Source organism: Cervus elaphus, chromosome 20 (assembly GCF_910594005.1).
Source record: "Cervus elaphus chromosome 20, mCerEla1.1, whole genome shotgun sequence".
In the NCBI taxonomy this organism is placed as follows: domain Eukaryota; kingdom Metazoa; phylum Chordata; class Mammalia; order Artiodactyla; family Cervidae; genus Cervus; species Cervus elaphus.
Genome location: NC_057834.1, coordinates 49,835,801 through 49,856,366, shown reverse-complemented (window position 1 = coordinate 49,856,366; position 20,566 = coordinate 49,835,801). Strand labels below are relative to the sequence as shown.

General features: G+C 36.1%; 1 protein-coding gene across 1 annotated transcript in view; it reads left to right on the top strand.

The window, feature by feature from the left end:
- Nucleotides 1–20,566, top strand: part of MAN1A2 (mannosidase alpha class 1A member 2) — a 156,295-nt gene that overhangs the window by 117,249 nt on the left and 18,480 nt on the right. The window contains exons 11-12 of the mRNA XM_043875727.1: nt 5,633–5,805; nt 8,764–8,879. Coding sequence (XP_043731662.1) covers nt 5,633–5,805; nt 8,764–8,879 — 289 coding nt within the window. The remainder of the gene's footprint in view (nt 1–5,632; nt 5,806–8,763; nt 8,880–20,566) is intronic.

Here is a 20,566-nt window from a genome sequence, read left to right as displayed (position 1 = left end):
AATTGAACTTACTGTGAAATTGACCCTTCAGCTTATCTCAGTAACTAAAGTGAAGATTCCATTTCTTGACAAAATATAACTAAGTCAAAAGGACATTGAAGCAGATATCGTTTTGTGGTGATTTAACTTAGTACATAATGCATCTGAAGTCAGTGACCTGAGTTACAAATTGAAGTTAAAATATATTGTAGGATATCAAATATATACTTAAAATATAGCTGAAATTAGTATGACATCGAGGAACAGAATGGATATTAAGTGTTTGTACTAGGACCCATGATAATAATACTTGTTATGCAAATTCTGACCACAAATCAAATATTAGATCTAAGATAGTAGGATTTCATTCAACAGACACATTATAATATGGTCTGTTATGGTTATTATAATTAATCATTCACTCCATTAAACATGGAGCACATGTTTTTTTTTTTTTAATTTTTTTATTAGTTGGAGGCTAATTACTTCACAACATTTCAGTGGGTTTTGTCATACATTGATATGAATCAGCCATAGATTTACACGTATTCCCCATCCCGATTCCCCCTCCCACCTCCCTCTCCACCCGATTCCTCTGGGTCTTCCCAGTGCACCAGGCCCGAGCACTTGTCTCATGCATCCCACCTGGGCTGGGGATCTGTTTCACCATAGATAGTATACATGCTGTTCTTTTGAAATATCCCACCCTCACATTCTCCCACATAGTTCAATAGTCTGTTCTGTATTTCTGTGTCTCTTTTTCTGTTTTGCATATAGGGTTATCGTTACCATCTTTCTAAATTCCATATATATGCGTTAGTATGCTGTAATGTTCTTTATCTTTCTGGCTTACTTCACTCTGTATAAGGGGCTCCAGTTTCATCCATCTCATTAGGACTGGTTCAAATGAATTCTTTTTAACGGCTGAGTAATATTCCATGGTGTATATGTACCACAGCTTCCTTATCCATTCATCTGCTGATGGGCATCTAGGTTGCTTCCATGTCCTGGCTATTATAAACAGTGCTGCAATGAACATTGGGGTGCATGTGTCTCTTTCAGATCTGGTTTCCTCAGTGTGTATGCCCAGAAGTGGGATTGCTGGGTCATATGGCAGTTCTATTTCCAGTTTTTTAAGAAATCTCCACACTGTTTTCCATAGCGGCTGTACTGAGCACATGTTTTGTGCCGAGCACTGTGCTGGATTCTTATGGGTTAAAGTGTGAACAAGATGTCTTCCTTGCCTTTGAAAAATTCATAGAATACCAGAGTTATGAAAGGATTCCTCATATTACTGTACAGTTCTTTCACATTTCATAATGATATTGCCAATGCTGACTTGAAACACTGATACTATGAGAAGAACTTGTGAACTAGGTTGAAAAATCCCATATTTCACTATTTATTAACTATGAGTCTTAGGTAAATCATTTAACCTTCCTAAGCCTCAGTTGCTCCATCTGCAAAAAATTGGGATAATAATATCCAACCTGTTTTCTTCAGAATGTTTTGAGTTTAAATGAAATTTTAAAAAATGCAGTCTATGGTTGTTGCTATCATGCTTGCTCTGATGTCGTTTTCACATTGCCAGTCAAGAACCTGTGGCTCTCTTTCCCATAGTATACCCCAAAAGATTACTATTTGATTTGTATCCTGTATTTTCAAGTCTTTCACTGTTTTTACTTATCTTTAATCTCCAGCTTAGATCTTTTAATTAAAAAGTACAGTCCAGTTTTGCTTACTTCCTGCCAGGTTATTACATCTTCTGCTGTATTTTCTTATAGCTGTGCTATAATTTTTGGCTAACTTGTTTTAAAATATATCCACTTCTTAGTAGTTATTTGGGTTAATTTTATGCAGTAATTACTGCCTTGGGATTTCACTTCAGTTTGTTGGAATTAGAATTAACATTATTTCAAAATCTGGTATTCTTCATATATTCCACTTACTGATAAACATGGCCTACTGCTTAATATTTAGTTAGGTTTGTAGGAAACATTGCTGAATCTTCATGAAACAGAGCAGTAATTTAGTGATGTGTGCTAGGTTGCTTCAGTTGTGTCTGACTCTTTGTGAACCCGTGGACTGTAGCCCACCAGGCTCCTCTGTCCTTGTGAATTTTCCAGGCAAAAATACTGGAGTGGGTAGCCATGCTCTCCTCCAGGGGATCTTCCTGACCCAGGGATCGAACCCATGTCCTGTATGTCTGCTGCATTGGCCAATGGGTTCTTTACCACTAGTGCCACCTGGGAAGACATTATATCTGCATGGGAAGCTAGATTGATACATTGTTTTAGTTTATTCATACCTCAGGTATGAAAAGTGAAAGTGTTGGTCACTCAGTCATGTCCAGCTCTTTGCAACCCCTTGGACTGTAGCCTGCTGGTTCCGCTGTCCATTGAATTCTCCAGGCAAGAATACGGGAGTGGGTTGCCATTTCCTTCTCCAGGGAATCTTCCTGACCCAGGGGTTGAACTCGGGTTTCCTGCATTGTAGGCAGATTCTTTAACATCTGAGCCGCCAGGGAAGCCCATATTCTGAGATATAATGCAAAATAAATGCCAGGCCAGATCTTAAGACTTCCAGAATATAGTACTTTCTCTATCTGGGTTTCTAGATTAAAAAGACAGACAAACTGCTGAACATTATTAAAATAATGACTATTATATAACTTAATTTACTTCATATTGAAATTGGATAAAACCTTCCTTAGACTATGTGCTGTCACATCTGGGGGGGGTGGAATTTAATCTATTTAGGTATAACACATCCAATGGACAAAACATCCATTGAACATGGAGAAATGGACATATTTTAAGAGTTTTTACAGCTATTGTTTCCTTAAGAGAAGTTGATTGGAAAGAATACAGGAAAATAGTTTAAATTCTTCTCTTGCTATTAGACCATTCAAACTGTAGTCAGATTGCATGTCCAAGAATATTCTTTGTGCTTTTTCAGTTCAGTTCAGTTCAGTCGTTCAGTCATGTCCGACTCTTTGCGACTCCATGGACTGCAGCACGCCAGGCTTCCCTGTCCATCACCAACTCCTGGAGTTTACTCAGACTCACGTCCATTGAGTCAGTGATGCCATCCAACCATCTCATCCTCTGTCGTGTGCTTTTTAGCTTTTGTTAACTATCTTTTGTTACCTTAAGTGTAGTTATTTTTCCATCTCTACAGATTCTACCTGCCTTGAAAGACATGTATGAATTTTATTTCCCAAGACTTTACAAACCTGTGCCTGCTTTAAAATTATCTCTTACTGTCTTACAACTGACTTTTTATTGCATTTGATGTTTTACTTTCATTTTTCAAATTTGTGCATATCTCTTTCCTTCACCTTCATTATATGATTTTTGTATCCTCTAGAGTTCTTTTTACTCAAGCACTAAATTATTTATGATTTTGACTCAAAATTTTTCCTATTGGATTATTTTCCTTTTAGAAATGATGTATCACTTGTAAGTGGGAAATTTTAGGTAAGGAATAGAAATTAAGTAGAGGTAGAATGTTATGAAATTATTTTTTACAACATTGGCTTAAGCAAAAGAGCACCTGAGAAGTAATGCCCTCAGAAACATGAAAGCAATGATTTGGCAAAAATAATGGATATGGTATGTGTATTAGACTTATATGTTTTTACTCACCAACTCCTCATGAATGAAGTTATGAATGATTAATCATTGAAATAAAAATTTTAGTAAGTCTAAAATATTAGTTCCACACAGCCAGTGTCTACTTTAATTCAAGTGATATTCTGATTATGGGATTATTATCTAATTTAAAGTTAGCTTTAAGGTTAACATTTGAAAACTCCATATGATCACTTAACACTCCTAGTCTTTGAGAAAAGAAAAACATGAAACCCAGAGTAAATGACTTATCTTCCTATTTATTGGATTACTATAATTTCGGTGCCTATGATGTTTGTTTGACTTTTCTTATTGTAAAAAGATTTTTAAATGAGACAAGTGCTCGGGCCTGGTGCACTGGGAAGACCCAGAGGGATCGGGTAGAGAGGGAGGTGGGAGTGGGGATCGGGATGGCGAACACATGTAAATCCATGGCTGATTCATGTCAATGTATGACAAAAACCACTACAATATTGTAAAGTAATTATCCTCCAACTAATAAAAATTAAAAAAAAAAATGACAGTAATATTTGATTGTATGCCAGATCTTGTCAGTAAGCTGAGTAGAAGTTTTCTTACAATATATTAATAATTTCTTGGTTAGTCCTTACCTCAAATCCCATTGAGGAGGTGGTCAGAACTATATGAGCACACATAAGGTTTTGCATGCAATTTCAGAGGCTTCTTGGACACAACATTATCTCCCTCTTCCAAAGCCTACCATAGAGTTATGTCCTCAGGTTAAAAACGTCTGCTTAAGTTCTACTTTAGTTCTCCAAGACTTAGCAGTAACAACTTGGTTTTTAGCTCTCTTCTGGATCATAGTTTGCTTTTAACAGACCTACCATCACTACCGTGTTTTTTGGTTTTGTGTTTTTTCTTTGGTGTGGGGAGTGGTATGAAATGCTTTATTTTAATTATGATTATTTGGAATTTATGGTGTCACCCTTACAATGCTAAAATTTGGCCATTGTGAATATGATGCCAACTACTATGGCCTGCTTTTGTTTTGGCATGGTTCTTATGCTACCTTTTCTGAGAAAATATAAAAGTATCTAGCATTTCTTGAAAGAAGTGAGAGACCTTGAAATTATTTGGCACTGATACAAACTAGTAAAAAGAAAGAAAGATGACAGCTGAGAGTGGTAATTGTGTGTGACTCCAACATCCCAGTGGAGGGTGATTTTATGTTGCCCAGGTTTAGAGTGCTGGGTGTGATTAGAAAGAGGTTCTTTAAAAGCCTTTCATGTAGTACTGTATTCCAGCCTGAATGGAAATCATATCATTTAAGGTATTTTATGTAATGTTGTATATGTGTAATGGCCAGGTTTCTTTTAAGTTTTTTCTTTAACTGTGGTTGATTTACAGTATTGTTAGTTTCAGATATTTATTCAGACTGATAAATGGGCAATTTACTGATTAAGTTCTTAGTGGTTCGCAATTTGAACCTCTTCTTAGCTGTACATACAGAGGTTATAGAAGAGAGATGATTTTAAAACTAGCTTAAGTTTTAAAATGTATTGCTTCTTAACATACTATGGTATACTTTAAAAGATTATAATCTGCAGCTAAATTTAACTCAAAATCTGAGCTCTGAAATGTTTTTTTACATGTATGTGTTATGTTAAAAAGACCTAAATTGTCTTGACTTTTTAAAAAATATTTTGCACAATACAGTTATTTATCTCTTTAATTTGATTTTGGACCAAAACAGAAATTTAATGTGCTTATGTCTAGCCTTACATTTGTTTCTAAAGAATTACTAGACTCTTGTCACTTTAGTTAGATGTAGCAGTATGTTGATATACATTATTTATGAGAAATATTTCATGTCAGAATAATAGGAATATTTATAAGAAAATCAAATGTGGATCTTTTAAAGTCACTGATTTTGCAAAACAGCAACAATAAAACAGCTATAAAATTACTTCATACTATATTCTTTCAAGGGAGGAAAAATCTCTGGCAAACCCAACAAAAATGGTTTATTGTGCCCATTTATTTCTTTTGTCATGTTACAGCATTAAAGCTCGGTCCTGAATCATTCAAGTTTGATGGTGCAGTAGAAGCTGTGGCAGTCCGGCAGGCTGAAAAGTATTACATCCTCCGTCCAGAAGTCATTGAAACCTATTGGTACCTGTGGCGATTCACTCATGATCCAAGATACAGGGAGTGGGGCTGGGAAGCAGCACTGGTAAATAAGCCAGTATTTCATTTTATGTGCAAGAGTGTTAAATTAAGCCTCCTATAGTGCCATGTGTCCTCATCCATGTTACTTCATGTTTAGCATGGCAGTTTTTCACTATGATTATAAAATTTCTATACTTGACTATTAATGCTTAACCTCTAGAGTAAAGTAAAATCATTGTAGAATTGCCCAGATTCACAGCCTAGGTAAATTAACCCCCATTCATTTCAGTTTGTGTTCAGAGTAATTCCTTAGTGGCACCACAAGAATGATTACTGAAGTGTTAAAATTTTTCTGCACTGAAAGATAATGCCAACACACACATACTCTCTGTCTCTCCATATGTGTGTGTGTGTTGTGGGCACGCTCTGTCATGTCTGACTGCAGCCCCATGGACTGTAGCCCCCTAGGCTCCTCTGTCCATGGGATTTTCCAGGCAAGAATACTGGAATGGGTTGCCATTTCCTACTCAGAGGATCTTCCTGACCTAGGGATCAGACCCACCACCTCTCTTGTGTCTCCTGCATTGGCATGCAGATTCTCTACCACTGTGCCACCTGGGTGTGTGTATGCACATTTGAAATGAGGAATTTTTAATGGTTGGTAAGTAAAGTAAACAAATGGTTTACTTATAAAACCCTAACCTTTCAGAGAATTCTGTGGTCATCAGTACCTGGGAGAAAGAAAAATCATTAAAATTTTTCATGAAAGTATAACTTATCACTGGAAGTGAGGAAGTATTTTATTCTCTGAGACATACTAATTATGATAAATAGTACTAATTACAATGGATATTCATATTCAAATTATTTACCTTAAACTTGGAGTCTTGCTAGAACCAAGGACATTCTAGGTGAGATAGTGTTAATAAATTACACAGACAAGAATGTGTAAGATGTATTTTAGATCAGAATGTAGACGAGTTTATGTAAAAAGAAGGTTTCACGGGTCAACTTGACAAACAAAAGTTTGGAGCCATCATGTAGATAGTCTTGCATGTCAGGTCAAGGCATGAATACTTAGTGTTTCAGACATCGTACACACACACTTTTCTCATGTACTATGCAAGTGTTTCTCATTCGCGAAGTAGGGGTAGAAAGTCTTTTGCCTAGCTCACAATCCCTCTGATCTTCTTTTTCTTCTCCATCTCTTACCCACTAAAACTCCTTAACTTTAAGAATCCATCCTGGGACTACTAAAGGTTTATGAAAGGGGAAGGAACTGCTGAAGACTTTTTAGTGGGGAGTAACACAACAAAAGGATCTGATTGTAATCTGCAAGTTGGTGGGTTTTGGAGACCACTGCAATAATATAGAAATGATGTGATAAAGACTTGAACTAAGGTGAGGACACTTATGTGTCATTTATCATTCAGACATAGATGTTCTTTATGGAGTTTAAGAGACTATTAATAGAAGCAAGGTGATTACAAATACAGAGCAGGAACAGACAAAGCATTTATTGTTGCTGCTTCTCTCTGCCTGGGTCCAAAATTGGGACCACAGCTGCTAGGGGAACTTTGTGCAGGAGGGTCCTGCCACAGTTGAGAAAGAGACAAAATGTTGGCACAGTGGTTTGAGAATAGGACACACACACACTTCTGTTGTGTAGTAATGCCTTACTAATGCTGAGGTAAATCAATGTATGGGAGAAGCTCAATTGTGTCCGACTCTTTGCAACCCTATGGACTGTAGCCCGCCAGGCTTCTCTGTCCATGGGATTCTCCAGGCAAAAATACTGGAGTGGGTTGCCATTCCATTCTCCAATATAGGGGAAAGAGGTAAGGTAATCCTGCAGTGAATATGACTTGAATGTCTCCTAACATTTAATGCTTCTTATTTAGAGGAATTATGTAAAAATGAATAGTTTAAGTGTTAATTAGCTCTCCTTCAGAAAGGAGGAAGACCAGATAAGTAAGAAAAGTAGCAAGGCTAGAAACAGCCACAGCCTACTGTTAATGATGAGTAAGATAACCATGGCTTCATTCAGCTTCTCTGGGTTGGGTGGAGTGGAGTAGAGAAAGAAAAGAACCATACATGCTTTCAACTTTTTCTGTATGCCTTAATTGTAAAGTATAATACACCTACAAAAGCAGAATGTTTGATAGTTTTAAATTAACAGGGTTTTGAATAGATTCTAATTCAGAATATTTTATTCAGACAGGTTCAAAGATGAAGAAAGATAAATTAAGAATATAAACTCCCCTTTGGGCAGTAGAACATAGTCGTTAATAATAATGTGGAGCAAATTACTCTTTGCCTCAGTTTTCCCATCTGAATAGTAAAGCTATTAAGATAGCCTCATAGGGTTGTTAGAAATTTAATTGTTAATAGATTTAAAGCTCTTAGAAGAGCCTTTAGCACATAGTAAATTCTTAATGATTGTTAGCTCTCAATATTTGTGATTATTATTGTAAAAGGTGTGAGGGTGGGCTCTTCCTGCCGGTTTATACCAACTATAATGCTTAATTCATAGGATTATGATAATATACTGTCTGGCATATAGTATGTTTATAGTAAATATCATATTGCTGTTGCTGTGGAGAGCTCCTTCAGTAATACACCTTTTAGCATGATTCGAATTGTTTATCCTTGGAAGTGATAAAATTGCATTTAAAATTTTTAATTCAAACTGACTTCTCTCTTGATTTGTCAGAATTAATGAGGTTTTATTGTACCAGACAGATCTAACTCAGTGTGAATAGACTAAATTTGACTCCTAAGTTAGGAAAATATAAAATGTCTTAAAAAGATTAAAGAGTTTTGGAAAGAGAGACATTCTACATCAAACAGGATGCTTCAGTTAATTTTTCCAGTGCAAGGCTATTTCCATTTGATTAAAAAAGTCTTATTCTGAAACTATAAACTTCTCATAGACACTCTGAACTTTTGACTATGGTTCTTTAACTTGTCCTTCAAAACTTGAAATTCTGTGGAACTGACTCTTGTCTGATCTCTTTCACAGGCTATTGAGAAGTACTGCCGAGTCAGTGGCGGATTTTCTGGGGTGAAGGATGTGTACTCCTCTACTCCTACACATGATGATGTACAGCAGAGCTTCTTTCTTGCTGAAACATTAAAGTAAGTAGATGCTGTAAAATTTTTTTAAACTGTAGGCTGGTTTTGCTATGTGGTCACTTTATGATCAATTGTGACTATGTTTTATTCCAGTAAATTTTATTCCAAATATACAGTGAAGTCTTGTGTAGTTGAGTCTTCAATTTTTAGTTTCATCTCATGGAAGAATAACTTAGACTCTTATTTTGTCAAATGAGAGTACCTTTATTTTGTCTTTAGCCCTTTACTGTGCATTAACATTGTTTTCTTAACAAATTTACTATTAAAAAAGAAATGCATAAAATCAAGACCAACTTAACTATGGTGTGTCTGTTTTCACTGGTATCAGAATCTCTGGGGCAGAAATTGTTTAGCATGTGTGTGCCTGTGTATCTTGCTTATGTGCTTTTTTACCCTATCTATCTTATAATTCAGAATTTGAATATAATGGCAGAATTCTGGAAAGCTATATAAGAATACATCAATGCGCTTATATAGTCAAGGCTATGGAAAAAATTTATGTACATGAATGTTTATTGAATGTTTATAAAAAGTTACTTTTGGGTTAGTATTAGTTGGAAAGTTAAATAAATTATTGCACATCCACAATGGATATTATAGAATCTTCACAGTATAATATTAAGTAGGCTATTAAGTGCACATATATATATAGAGAGAGAGATGAATGTCTTAATTGTATTTCAACAACATCAAAATGTATACTGTGATGTACCTTATTGGTGTTATTCTTTTAGATCCTCTTCTGGTTTTGCTTTTGTTATCAGGTAAAAATAAACTGCTTATTTTCCTGCCTCAAATTCAGTTGCTGTCTTTATGCCTAGAATCAGAAGAAATTTTTTGAGCTGCAGAGAACTTAGAGGTCCAGCAAACACCACTGCAGTGCATTCCTCCTCTCTATATATGGACATTCCCAATGCTACGGATCTCTTTACAGCATGAAGAAGTGTGCCATAAGGTGTTTTGTTAATCTCGTTAGATGATGAAGCACATCACTGCCTTCCTTATAAGGCTAACCCATTGCATTGCTCAGGAGCTTTTATTATTAATATTAGAAGCACTTTCCTGTTTTTAATTTTATTTTTTTTAACACCAAAACATTTTGTATTGGGCTATAGCTGATTAACAGTGTTGTGATAGCTTTAGGTGAACAGCAAAGGGACTCAGCCATACATATATATGTATCCATTCTCCCCCAAACCTACCATCCAGGCTGGCACATAACAGTGAGCAGAGTTCCATGTGCTATACAATAGGTTTTTGCTGGTTATCCATTTTAAATTTAGCAATGTGTACATGACCTTCCTGAAATCCTTAGCTATCTCTCCACCCCCACCCCTTACCCCCACCCCGCCGGCAACTATGAGTTTGTTTTCTAAGTCTGAGAGTCTGTTTCTGTTTTGTAAGTAAGTTCATTTGTATCATTTCTTCTTAGATCCCAGATATAAAGGATGTCATATGATATTTCTCCTTCTCTGTCTTACTTACTTCACATAATATGACACTCTCTAGGTCCACGCATGTTGCTGCAAATGACCTTATTTCATTCTTTTTGGAGGCTGAGTAATATTTCACTGTCTGTATGTACCATGTCTTCATCCATTCCTCTGTCAATGGACGTTGAGGTTGTCTCCATGTCTTGGCTATTGTAAACAGTGCTGCAGGAATGTTGAAGTGCATGTATCTTTTGGGGCCATGTTTTTCTCTGGATGTATGCCCAGAAGTGGGATTGCAGGGTCATATGGTAGTTCTGTTTTTAGTTTTTTAAGGAACCTCTGTACTGTTCTCTATAGTGGTGGTACCAATTTACATTCCCACCAACAGTGTGGGAAAGTTCCCATCTCTCCACACCCTCCCCAACATTTGTTGTTTGTGGATTTTTTGATGATAGCCATTCTGACTGGTGTGAGATGATATCTCATTGTAGTTTTGACTTGCACTTCTCTAATAACTAGCAGTGTTGAACATCTTTTCATGTGCCTGTTGGCTGTCTGTATGTCCTCTTTAGAGAAATGTCTATTCAGGTCTTCTACCCATTTTTTGAGTGAGTTTCTTCTTGTGATGCTATTAAATGTAATAAGCTATTTGTAAATTGTGGAGAGTAATCCCTTATCAGTCACATCATTTGCACATATTTTCTCCCGGTCAGTCTTGGGGTTGTCTTTTCATTTTGTTTATTGTTTCTTTTACTGTGCAAAAGGTTTTGAGTTTAAGTAGACCCCATTTGTTTATTTTTGCTTTAATTTCCATTATTCTGGGAGATGGATTAAAAAAGATGTTACTGTGATTTATGTTGGAGAGTGTTCTGCCTATGTTTTCCTCTGAGAGTTTTATAGTGTCGGGTCCAGCATTTAGGTCTTTAATCCATTTTGAGCTTCTTTTTGTGTATGGAGTTAAGGAATGATCTAATTTCATTTTTTTCTTACATGTGGCTGTCCACTTTTCCCAGCATTGTTTGTTGAAGAGACTGTCTTTCCAACATTGTATCGTCTTGCCTCCTTTGTCACAGATGAGTTGACTGTAGGTGCATGTCCTTCCTTCTGGATTTTCTATCCTATTCCATTGATCTATATTTCTATTTTTATGTGGTACCATACTGTTTTGATGACTGTAGCTTTGTAGTACAGTCTGAAGTCAGGGAACCTGATTCCTCCAGCTCCATTTTTCTTTTTCAAGATTGCTTTGGCTCTTCAGGGTCTTTCATGTCTCCATACAAATTTTGAGATTTTTTTTTTTTGTTCTAGTTCTGTGAAAAAATCCACTGATAATTTGATAGAGGTTGCATTGAATCTTAGATTGCCTTGGGTAGTATAGTCATTTTGACAATATTGATTCTTCCAATCCACAAACATGGTATATCTTTCTATTTATATCTTCTTTGATTTCTTTCATCAGCATCTTATGGTTTTCAGAGTACAGGTCTTTTGTCTCCTTAGGAGGTTTATTCCTAGATATTTTATTCTTTGTGATGCAAAGAATGATAGTAAATGGAATTGCTTCTTGAATTTCTCTCTCTGATGTTTCGTTGATAATGTATAGAAATGCAACAGATTCCTGTGTATTAATTTTATAACCTGAAACTTTACTAGATTCATTGCTGAGCTCTGATAATTCATTCCAGAGCGCTGAGCTCTGATGGTAGTTTTCTGATAACATCCTTTGGATCTTCTATGTATAGTATCATGTCATCTGCAAACAGTGACAGTTTAACTTTTCCAATTTGAATTCTCTTTACTAGAAGCATCTTTCTTATATTGAGTTAAAAGTCTGTTTCACTGTGATTTCCATTCTATGTCCCATGCTTTACCCTTTGGAAATATGGAGTCTTCTACATGGATGTAAACTAAAAATATTTGTATATGTTAGGCTAAAGATGACAAGTTTCTGAATTATTTGTTTCTGATACCATTCCGGCTGGTTTCTCTGGAGAATTAGTCCATGGTTTCCTAGACTGAACACTGTATCAGATGTGAATAAACCAGGGCAGAGTACCAGTCACTGAGTTGCTCATTACACCTTCATTAGTGCAAGATACTATTCTGTTCTTTCTTTAAAAACATTTATTTATTTAAACTTTTTATTTTGTATTGCAGTATAGCTGATTGATAATGTTCTGATTATTTCAGGTGGACAGCGAAGGGACTGAGCCATACTTATACATGAAGACAGTATTGTTATTCTGTTTTATGGTAGTCATGATAATATATCTTGAAATTTTGCTATAGGTCTTTTTTCTTTTAAACATGAACTAAGATAATTATTTTCTCTCTTACATTGGTATGATTAGCTTTTCTGAAATTTAATTACCTTTTCCCTTCATTCCTCATTAAATTTTATTTTGGTAGGCTTAACATATTCTAATTTATTGAAAAATTTTTGAACCCTTGAGTTTTTCATTTAATGTATTATCTATTCCAGCTTTGTATCATGCACAGATTTAATAGATATGTCTTGTCTGTATATACCCAAGTTAATCAAACATTAAAGACATCCAACCATGTATTGTTACTTATCTGTTTTTTCCCAACTCTTTCTCTTAATAATTGTGTGACTTTGGACAAATTACTTCATTTCTCTACCTCAGTTTCATCATCTGTAAAAAAGTAATTAATAATAGTATCACCTAAAAGGGTTATTATGAGGATTAATACAGCAAAGCCCTTAGAATTATACCTGGCACAAAATATAAGGTGGAAGGTATAAAATGTCTATAGGACAGTGTGGCTAGGAGCTGGGGAAAGAAAGGCAGATGTGAAGCAAAGGAGAATGAGGACAAATTGGAGAAGTCACAAGGACAAACGATCCCACATCTGTCTCACTTCCTCCAGTGTTGATAAGCAGGTGACTTGCAGAAGTACTTGGCACCTTCTGCCATGGGGCTATACAAGCCTGTCTTGGAAATTGGAGAAATTGATGAGGAGTTCCAGTAGTAACTGCAAAAACCGCAGGTTTGGCAGCTGCCCACACCTCCAAGGTGAGCCAGGTAATCACTGACAATAACAGCATGTGGCAACCCTGCACTGCCCCTGAGAGCATAATGGCTCATGCTTTTTTCCCTCCACATCATATGTATGCTTTTTGTAGCGAACCTAACTCAGAATTGTACAGAGAAAGTAATTCTGACAAATATAGTTCCAGCTTAGTTATGCTGACAAAGTATGATCCCCACAGGAGACAAATCTTGCAGATAATGAAAAATATAACCTACTTCATATCATATACAATATTTGTATATAAAATAGATCATTTTAAAAGTGTATTATAAAGCTATGCTAATTTAAAAGGTTTAGAAGTGATGTGAGAATAAACAGTGGAACAGGATAGATTTCAAAAATAAGCCCACTTATATGTGGAAATGTCATCTTTGAAAAAAGGCAGTTCAGATCATTGAGGAAAAGTTAAATAATTTAATAAATGAAGTTAGAAAAATTATCCACTAGAAAAACAAACTGGATTCCTGTAAATACAAAAACTGAAATTATATAGAACATAGCTTTAAATATTAAAAATGAAATAAAATTCTAAAAGCAAAGTTTTTTTTACTCCCCAGCTGTTGGGATGAAGATGGCATGACACACAACCCAGAAACCATAGAAGAAAAGATTTAAATTTTTAACTGCAGAAGATTAAACAACATCTGCAGGGGCGGGGGTGGTGGTGGGGAAGAACATCAGACAAAGTAAAAGACAATTGATACACTGTCTTACAGTGTAAATATATTTGCAATACTTTTGCCTGTCAATGGGTAAATTTTCTTATAAGGAAAAACTTAAGGCAGTTCACTGGAAAACAGATGGGAAATACCATAAATACATGAAAAATACATATTTGACCCACTGATAAAGTAATGAAATGGATAATTAAATACCAGGTTTCACTATCAGTTAAGATTTAAAAAGTTCGCATTCTGCTCTTAATAAGAACGTATGGATCTAGTCACTTATAAGCACTGGAAGTGACTGTACATTGTTTGTTGTGGGTGGGGAAATCTTTTACAAAGAGCGTGTTGAAATATTAAGAGCACATTATTTTTGCCTCAGTAATCCTACCTCTAGACGTTACTTCCACAAGTGAGAAAGATGGATGAAAAAGGTTGTTTCTTATTTCTGTGCTTGTTATATTCTTTGCTCTTTTACTGAATGATTAAGATTGAGTTCTGCATGTACCTTTTTAGTTACATCTCCTACTACATCACTTTCCCCCTGCATTTATTTGATCCATGCCTACCTACTGTATGTTTTCTTTTCCATGCTATTTAATTCATTTTGCTATATCCACATAATATTTTTATGCTTTAGAGATATCTGTATTAAAAACAATTAACATTAGCCTTGATTTCTTAGGAGCTACACAAGGCAGAGGAAATAGATGTGTTTATCTGACTAATTTTAATGTGACAGCTGCTATGCTGTTCATTCTGTACATTTCAACAAATGTTTGTTGAGTGTATGTGTCTTTACTCTTGCTTTCACTTGTGCATGAAATTTATCATTTCTTTTTTATATCCCTTACAAAATCCTATTACTTTTTCAAGGTCTAGCTCAAATATCACTGTCTGGGAGTCCTCTCCAAAACTAAGACAGGATTAGGCCATCTTTAGGTATACTTGCAGTACTTCCTTTGTCTTGATAGTCTGCAAATATTAATATCGTCACTGCTTCATGTTTGGGATAGAGTATACATACACTCAACAAATGTTTGTTGAACTGTACAGAATGAAGAGCATAGCACTTGTCACATTAAAATTAGTCAGATAAACATCTGTTTCCTTTGTCTTGTGTAGCTCCTCAGTAATCAAGGCTAATATGATTGTTTTTAATACAGATATTTTTAAAGTATAAAATTAGTCTGTTGTTGTGCAGTCATCAAGTCATGTCTGACTCTTTGTGAGCCCATGGACTGAAGCACACCAGGCTTCCCTGTCCCTAACCATCTCCTGGAGTCTGCTCAAACTCATATCCATTGATCGGTGATGCCATCCAACCATCTTATCCTCTTTCACCCCCTTCTCCTCCTACCCTCAATTCTTTCCCAGAATCAGGGTCTTTTCCAGTGAGTTGACTCTTCGCATCAGCTGGCCAAAGTATATTGGAGCTTCAGCTTTAGCATCAGTCCTTCCAATGAATATTCAGGGTTGATTTCTTTTAGGATTGACTGGTTTGATCTCCTTATTGTCCAAGGCATTCTGAAGAGTCTTCTCCAGGACTAAGGTCGAAAGCATCACTTTTTTGGTGCTCAGCCTTCTTTATGGTCCTTCTCTCACATCTGTACACGACTACTAGAAAAACCATAGCTTTGAGTTAACAGAACTTTGTCGACAAAATGATGTCTCTGCTTTTTAATATGCTGTCTAGGTTTATCATAGCTTTTCTTCCAGGGAGCAAATGTCTTAATTTCATGGCTTCAGTCACTGTCCACAGTGATTTTGGAGCCCAAGGAAATAAAGTCTTTTACTGTTTCCACATTTTCCCTATCTATTTGCTATGAAGTTATGGGACCAGATGTCATGATCTTAGTTTTTTGAATGTTGATATTTTTAAAGTATAAAAACAGTCTGTGGATATAGCAAAATGAATTAAGTAGTATGGAACAGAAAAAATGAAAAATAGAAGTTTTTCTATATGCCACGTTTAGTTTCACTTCCCAAAGATAATTATAGTTGACCCTAGAATAACTTAGGTTCAGCTGTGCAGATCCACTTATATATAGATTAATTTTAATAAGTATATTGGAAAGTTTTTTCGAGTTTTGTGGCAATTTGAAAAAACTTGCAAATGAACCATGTGACCTAGGAATGTTGAAAAAATTAAGGGAAAAAATCAGGTACATGATGAATTCATAAAATATATGTACATACTAGTCTATTTTATCATAGACTACTATGAAATATTATACAGATATATTATTAAAATTAAAATTTCTCAAAACTCACACAAACACAGACTATACATGGCACTATATTTGCAGTCCAATGATTTGAGTATATGCTTAAAATGAAGAGTGATGCTAATCATCTCCATAGGAGCAGTTCATCTCTCTAGTAAATTGTATTATCAAGGAAAAAGTGGTCTCTTGTAGTTTTTAAATATTTTTCATCATGTTTAGTGCAATATTGTGAACTGTAAATAACACCATGGTACCCCTACAGTGCCACTAGTGATGCTGAACATGTTCCTAAGAAGTAAAGTCACTGACATTGCAAGAAAAAATTGAATGCTTGACATTTACTATAGATTGAGGTCTGCAGCTAGGGTTTCTCACTGCATGATAAATGAATCCGTGTAAGGATGATTGTGGGAAAGAAAAAGAAATTCATGGATTCATCGCTGCAGCTACATCCGCAGACACAGAAACCTTGCACTTTTTGTAAAATACCTTTTATCTTGCCTTGAAAATGCAGCTTTTTATGTGGGTGCAGGATTGCTATAAGAAAGGCATTCCTATAGACTAGTATAATTTGAGAAAAAAAATCATTATAAGACAAAGCAAAAGGAAGGTGAAGGATCTGAAGCTGGAGGATTTCATGCCAATAAAGGATGGTTTGCTAAATTTTAGAAAGAGATTTGGCTTTAAATCTGCTGACCAAGAGGCAACAGATGAGTTTCCAGACACCACTGAGAAAATCGTTGAGGAGAAAGAATATCTGGCTAAACAGGTTTTTAATGCAGACAAAAGAGCCCTATTCTAGGGGGAAAAAATGCCACAGAGGTCATTTATTAGTAAAGAAGAGAAGTAAGCACCAAGATTTAAGGCAGAAAGAGATAGCTCTACTGTTAACTGCTAACTCTGCTATTTTGTGCAAATGCAGTTGGGTTGATCAGAACTGCCTTTATGTACAAAGCTGCTAATAACCCTTGAGCCTTGAAGGAAAAAGAAAAACATGTTTTGGTTGCACAATAGGAAGGTCTGTAGGAGAACCCTTTTCTGAACTTGTTCCATTCTTGCTTTGTCCCTGAAGTCAGAAAGTACCTTGCCAATAAGAGACTGCTTTTTAGAATTCTTTCATTATTGGTCAATGACCCTGGCCACCTAGAACTCCAGAGTTCACCACCAAAGGCATCAAAGTCTACTTGCCTCCAAACATAACATCTCTAAGTCAGCCTCTAGATCAGGGGGTCATACAGATGCCTTAGGTTCATTACACAGGGTACTTACATAAAAGACTTAATACTGTGGACAAGAACCCCAATAGAGACATCATGAATGAAAGGATTACAGCCTTGAAGATGCCATCATTGTTTTTTAAAAAAAGCCATGAAAGCCATCAAGCCCAACACAGTAAATCCTTGCTGGAGAAAACTGTCCAGATGTTATGCATGACTTCACAGGATCTACAACAGAGCCAATCAAGGAAATCATGAGAGAAATTGTGGATATGGGGGAAAAAAATAAAAAAGAAGGAGGTGAAGGGTTTCAAGATATGGATCTTGCAGAAATTCAAGAGCTATTAGACTCCACACCAGAAGAATTAACAGAAGATGAGCGCTTCCAAACCAGTGGCAGATGATGGGGAAAAAGCAGTTCCAGGAAACAAATTGACCTTAGACTACCTGGTAGGAGGGTTCTGATTATTTAAGACAGCTTTTGAATTCTTTTATGACATGGACCTTCTATGATAGAAGTAATTGGTACCACGTGGAAACATTTTTAGAGAAATGCAAAAGCAAAAAAGTCAGAATTTATGCTATATTTCCATAAAGCTATACTGAGTACCTGCCTCCCTTTCCACCTCTGAGACATCAAGACCAACCTCTCTTCTTCCTCTTCATCCTCAGCCTACTCAACATGAGGATGATGAGGATGGAGACCTTTATGATGATCCACTTCCACTTAATGGATAGATCATCATGCTGTATAGTTACTAAACTTACCTGTTGTGCATGTGCTTGTCTCTGGGTGAAAATCTAATAACTATACAGCAAGGACTGTATGGAATGAGATGTTCTTATGTCATCATCATCATCATCATTTAAGTATTCTTTGTGTGGAACATTATGTGCAAGACTTGTACTACATTCCCACCAACAGTTCACAAGGGTTTCTTTTTCTCCCCATCTTCACCAGCACTTGTCTTTTTGGTAACAGTCTTGCCTTTTTGGTAACAGTCATTGAAACAGGTATGAGGTGATATCTCATTGTGGTTTTAATTTGCATTTTCCTAGTGATTAATACTGTTGAGCAGCTTTGCATATACAGCTATTGGCCATTTCTGTGTATTTTGGGGAAAATGTCTATTCAATTCCTCTGCCTGTTTTTAATTGGGTTATTTAGTTTTTAGCTATTGAGGTGTATTCTTTATATATTTTGGATGTTAACTTCAGCCAGATACATGACTTGCAGTTATATTCTCCCATTCTGTAGGTTGCCTTTTCATTTTTTAGAGTCTTTTGCACTGCAGAAGCTTTTTAGTTTGATATAGTTAGATTTGTTTTTGCCTTTGTTGCTTGTGCTTTTGGTGTCATATCAAAAAAAATCATTGCCAAGACCCCTGTCAAGGAGCTGTTTCTCTGTTTTCTTCTAGGCGTCTTATAGTTTTAGATCTTAAGTAGTAGTTTTTAATTGTGTCACTTTATCATTTCTAACTGTATTTTTTAAAGCATTGCTGATTTCCTGTGTAAAATTTCAAATTGTCCCCTTATTCTCTCATTTTCTCTTACTTTAATTTTCACCATAGCATCTATACATAGTACGTAATTTCCTCAGGGATATAAGAATATATGCCTTAGAATATGAACCGACAAGGACAATGTTTTTGTGTATTTTAGTTATTATATCCCCAGCATCAATGGTGAAGTCACATGTACTTGTTTCAGTATTAAATATTTGTGGGATAAAGGATTGGAATCATTTGATTCCAAGAGAGCAAGAGCAGAAAAACAGAAGTTTTATAAGATCTTGCCAAAATGGGAGTGGGAAGAAGAGAATAATAGACCTATTTTATTTCCTGCTTGAGGCTCAGGGCATGAATTCAGTTAGTGCTAGAATATAGTTAATAATAAATCAAGAAATTGATAAAGCAAGAAGAAGAACGCAAGATGTGAAAAGTGAATCAAGGGGAGTGAAAAAAGTGAAAAAAGGGAATCAAGAAAGTTGATCTGTTTTCAGTAGAGAGTCACAGATCAGATGCCAACAAGAAGGAGAAAAGCAAAAACAGTACAAACTAAGTGGTGTTAGAAGTTACAAAAACTGGTAAACCTAGGGCAGTGGTTCTTAAACTTGAGCATGCGTCAGAGTCACTTGGAAGCTTCTTAAAACGCGGACCTTGTACTCCCTCGCCAAAGCTGCTGATTAGCAGGTTAGAGTGGAGTCTGAGAATCTGCGTTTGTAACAAGTTACCAGGTGACGCTGATGCTGCTCTCTGGAGGATCACACTTCTGGAACCGGTGACACCTGTGACTCAGGAAACCACTTAATGGACGCAATTAGGGATCAAGGAGTTACCTATCCTGACAAGGGATAGCTAGTATACCATGAGGTCAGGTGGGCAAATCATTGCTCAAGTGTTACATTTATTTAGTCCAGTCTCCTCGTTATACTGAAGAACCACAGCCATGGTCTCCACATTTTTTAATCCCTCTTGGGACTTAACCTGGGGCTTTCCAGGTGGTGCTAGTGGTAAATAATCTGCTTGCCAGTGCAGGAGACATAAGAGATGCAGGTTTGATCCCTGGGTTGGGAACATTCCCTGGAGAAGGAAATAACAACCCACTCCAGTATCCCTGCCTGGAGAATCCCATGGACAGAGAAGCGTGGCATGCTACAGTCCATGGGGTCGCAAAGGATCGGACATGACTAAAGTGACTTAGCATGCAGGACTTACCACAGCGTCAGTGCAATCTAAATATTAGACGCCAGGGGACACACACGCACACACAGAATGGGTTTCACTTGCACTGTTTAATATGAGTGTTTTTTCAGTTTCCAAACTGTAGTTTGAAATGTCCTTGTCAGTTTTCTTTTCCTGCAGTAGAGGGAGCTACAACTCAAATTGTACTTATGTAGCAATAACACATAATAAGATTATTTTTCTTTTCCATCGATCTTTTTTCTTAACTTTAAAAATTGGCTTTATTAAAGTATTCTAAGTGTACAGTTCATTGTATTTTCCAAGTATATAAGCCTGAGTAACTACAACCACAGGTAATATGGAACATTTCTATCCTCATCTTCCAATGAGTCCCTGAACACATAGC